This window comes from Protobothrops mucrosquamatus, unplaced genomic scaffold (genome assembly GCF_001527695.2).
Source record: "Protobothrops mucrosquamatus isolate PMUCROS unplaced genomic scaffold, P.Mucros_1.0 scaffold2543, whole genome shotgun sequence".
NCBI classification, from domain to species: Eukaryota; Metazoa; Chordata; class Lepidosauria; order Squamata; family Viperidae; genus Protobothrops; species Protobothrops mucrosquamatus.
The window spans coordinates 147,243-150,407 of record NW_015388603.1 but is presented as its reverse complement, the minus strand read 5'-3'; the positions used below and the strand labels follow the sequence as shown (position 1 = coordinate 150,407).

The following is a 3,165-nucleotide window of genomic DNA, read 5'->3' as shown; positions in this document are numbered from 1 at the left end:
TCCCCTCAGCATGGCTGGCTCAGGAATTCTGGGAGTTGAAGTCCACGAGTCATAAAAGAGCCAAGGTGGCCTATCCCAGTATAGAAAATAACCATTTCCTGCCAATAATCATCGGTATCTGGGGGTAGCCTTGTTGATCGAACTATACAGTCGTCTTGGGAAGTCCTTTCCTGCAGGAAATGCAAAGCTAACTCCTGAACCTTGGAAAAGAAGCACTCTGACGTTGTGTCATGAAACACCCCCCCCCCCAAAAAAGGCCCTTGCATGCCTCAAAAGAGAGGAGAAGGGGAAAGATCCAGCTTCTGAATTACATCCAAGGGGACATCTGTGAGATCCTTGATGCTCTCTGAGCTTGGCGGTTTCCTGGCAGACGTTTCATGACCCAACTAGGTAACATCTTCAGTGCTGGAAGGTAATGACAGCACTGATGATGATACCTAGTTGGGTCCTGAAACATCGGCAAGGAAACCACCAATTGCAGAGAGCACCAGGACCTCACAATTTTCCTCCTCCTCCTCCTCCTCCTCTCAACAAACCCCCTTCCAGCATTGATGATGTTACCTAGTTGGGTTATGAAATGTCTGCAAGGAAACCATCAAGTCAGAGAGCATCGAGGACCCGACTGTCCTCCTCCTCCTTCCCACAAACCCCACTCCTCCCTTCTAGCACTGATGAGGTTCCCTAGTTGGGTCATGAAATGTCTGCAAAAAACCCACCAAACTCAGAGAGCACCAAGGACCCCACAACCCTCCTCCTTCTCCTCTCTGCAATCCCCCCCCCGCTCTAGCAGTGATGATGTTTCCTAGTTTGGAAATGAAACATCTTGAAGAAAACAACCAAGCTCAGAGAACACCAAGGACCCCACAATCCTCTTCCTCCTCCTCTCCACAAACCCCTTCCTCTTCTAGCACTGATGATGTTCCCTAGTTGGGTCATGAAAAGTCTGCGAGAAAACAACCAAGCTCAGAGAACACCAAGGACCCCACAATCCTCTTCCTCCTCCTCTTCCTCCTCCTCCTCCCTCTCCTCCCTCTCCTCCTTCTCTTTCTCCTCCTCCTCCTCTCTGCCAACCCCTCTCCCTTCTAGCACTGATGATGTTACCTAGTTGGGTCATGAAAAGTCTGCGAGAAAACAAGCAAGTTCAGAGCACCAAGGACCCCACAGTCCTTCCTCCTTCTTCTCCTCTTCCTCCTCTCCACACACCCTCTTCCCTTCTAGCACTGATGATGTTCCCTAGTTGGGTCATGAAACGTCTGCAAGAAAACCACCCAGCTCAGAGACAGCACCAAGGACCACTCACAGTTCAACCCTGAGCTACAAGCCTCCTCTTCTCTTCTTCACGTCTCCGGCCACCCCTAGGTCCCCTTGTCCTTTGGCAGGACAGCTTCACCTATCCAGAGTAGCGATAGGATCGGAGGGAGCCCCTTTTTCCAATGAGCCAGTTTTGTTCCAAGGCCTAAATTTGGGATATCTGCAGCTCCCTCCATCAGGTGCACGGAAGGGTTTCTCAACCTTGGCCTCCTGAAGACGGATGGACTTCAACTCCCAGAATTCCCCAGCCAGCACGGGGAAGTTGTCATGCCCCGGATATCTCTGACTAGCCTCTGGGAGGGGAAAGGGGTCTCCTGCCTCCCTCAATTTTTTTTAGCTTTCTTCTGACCATCCCTGGCATGAGACAGGGAAAGCTTACCTCTCTCTCTCCGCCGTGTCCTGTTTCGCTCCTTCTGTCCTGGAACGAAAGAGAGCACGGCCGGATGAAACGGTCCCTTCCCGGACGTGCTCCCCCAGTGGGTCTGGGTGACCCTCCCCTTCCTCCCCCTCCTGGCCCACGTACGGAAGGACACGTACCGCTCTTTCCTGGCCTGGTTCCGCTCATCTTCGAACCTAGAGCAAAGGCAGGGAGAATGTTAGGGGTTCTCCCCTGGCTGTGGGAAAAATCTGTTTTCCGATGAATGAGACTCTTCAATAGACAAGTGGAATAGAATAGAATAGAATGGAATGGAATGGAATGGAATGGAATGGAATGGAATAGAATAGAATAGAATAGAATAGAATAGAATAGAATAGAATAGAATAGAATAGAATAATGGGAATGGAATAGAATATAGAATAGAATAGAATAGAATAGAATAGAATAGAATAGAATAGAATAGAATAGAATAGAATAGAATAGAATTACGGAATGGAATAGAATAGAATAGAATAGGATAGGATAGGATAGGATAGGATAGGATAGGATAGGATAGGATAGAGAATGAAATGGAATGGAATAGAACAGAACAGAATAGAATAGAATAATGATATAGAATAGAATTACAGAATGGAATGGAATAGAATAGAATAGAATAGAATAGAATAGAATAGAAATTGGAGTAGAATAGAATAGAAATTGGAATAGAATAGAATAGAATAGAATAGAATAGAATAGAATAGAATAGAATAGAATAGAATAGAAGCTGGACGGGACCTTGGAGGTATTCTTGTCCACACACACATCTATGTTACCTGCACTGATAGGCCTATAATTTTTAGATTGCCAGGGACAGGGATGTTCTATATCAATTAACTCACTGTCCCCACTGTTTAGTTTAAATATTCTTCCAGAAAAATCTGTGAATTTATAGCCGAGTAACTCAGTCCCTTTCTTTGATGGATGCAAACCATCTCTTTTGTACATTTCTTCATTGGACCAGCTGCTGACATTGTGACTAATATATCCAAAGCCTTCCCCTTTACACCACTCCTTTAGCCAGATATTGAATTGTGCGATACGCTGGCCTTTTCCATTTTGCTCCTTATACACCGGTAAAACCTCTGAAAAAATAAGCCTACAGCCTATTCTGCTAAGTTCCTGCCCCAGGCTCTGGAAGTCATTCTGCACAGAGAGTACATCTTTTTGGGACAGATCGTTAGTGCCAAGATGTACAATAGCCTCCACATCACAGTCCTTGCTGGCATTCTTGATTGAGGAACAGACTCAGGCTCAACCCTTCCAAGACCGAGTGGCTGTGGTTGCCGGCGTCTCGGCATAGTCAGCTGACTCCATCGCTGACTATAGGGGGTGAAATTTTGGCCCCCTCAGAGAGGGCACGCAACTTGGGCGTCCTCCTGGATCCACGGCTGACATTGGAAGATCATTTGTCGGCCGTGACCAGGGGGGCGTTC

At 47.0% G+C, this 3,165-nt stretch overlaps 1 protein-coding gene across 1 annotated transcript in view; it reads right to left on the bottom strand.

The window, feature by feature from the left end:
• The window catches only part of ATCAY (ATCAY kinesin light chain interacting caytaxin), a 33,262-nt gene that overhangs the window by 5,613 nt on the left and 24,484 nt on the right, over window positions 1-3,165 (bottom strand). The window contains exon 9 of the mRNA XM_029285930.1: window positions 1,835-1,884. Within this exon, the coding sequence (XP_029141763.1) occupies window positions 1,835-1,884 (50 nt within the window). The remainder of the gene's footprint in view (window positions 1-1,834; window positions 1,885-3,165) is intronic.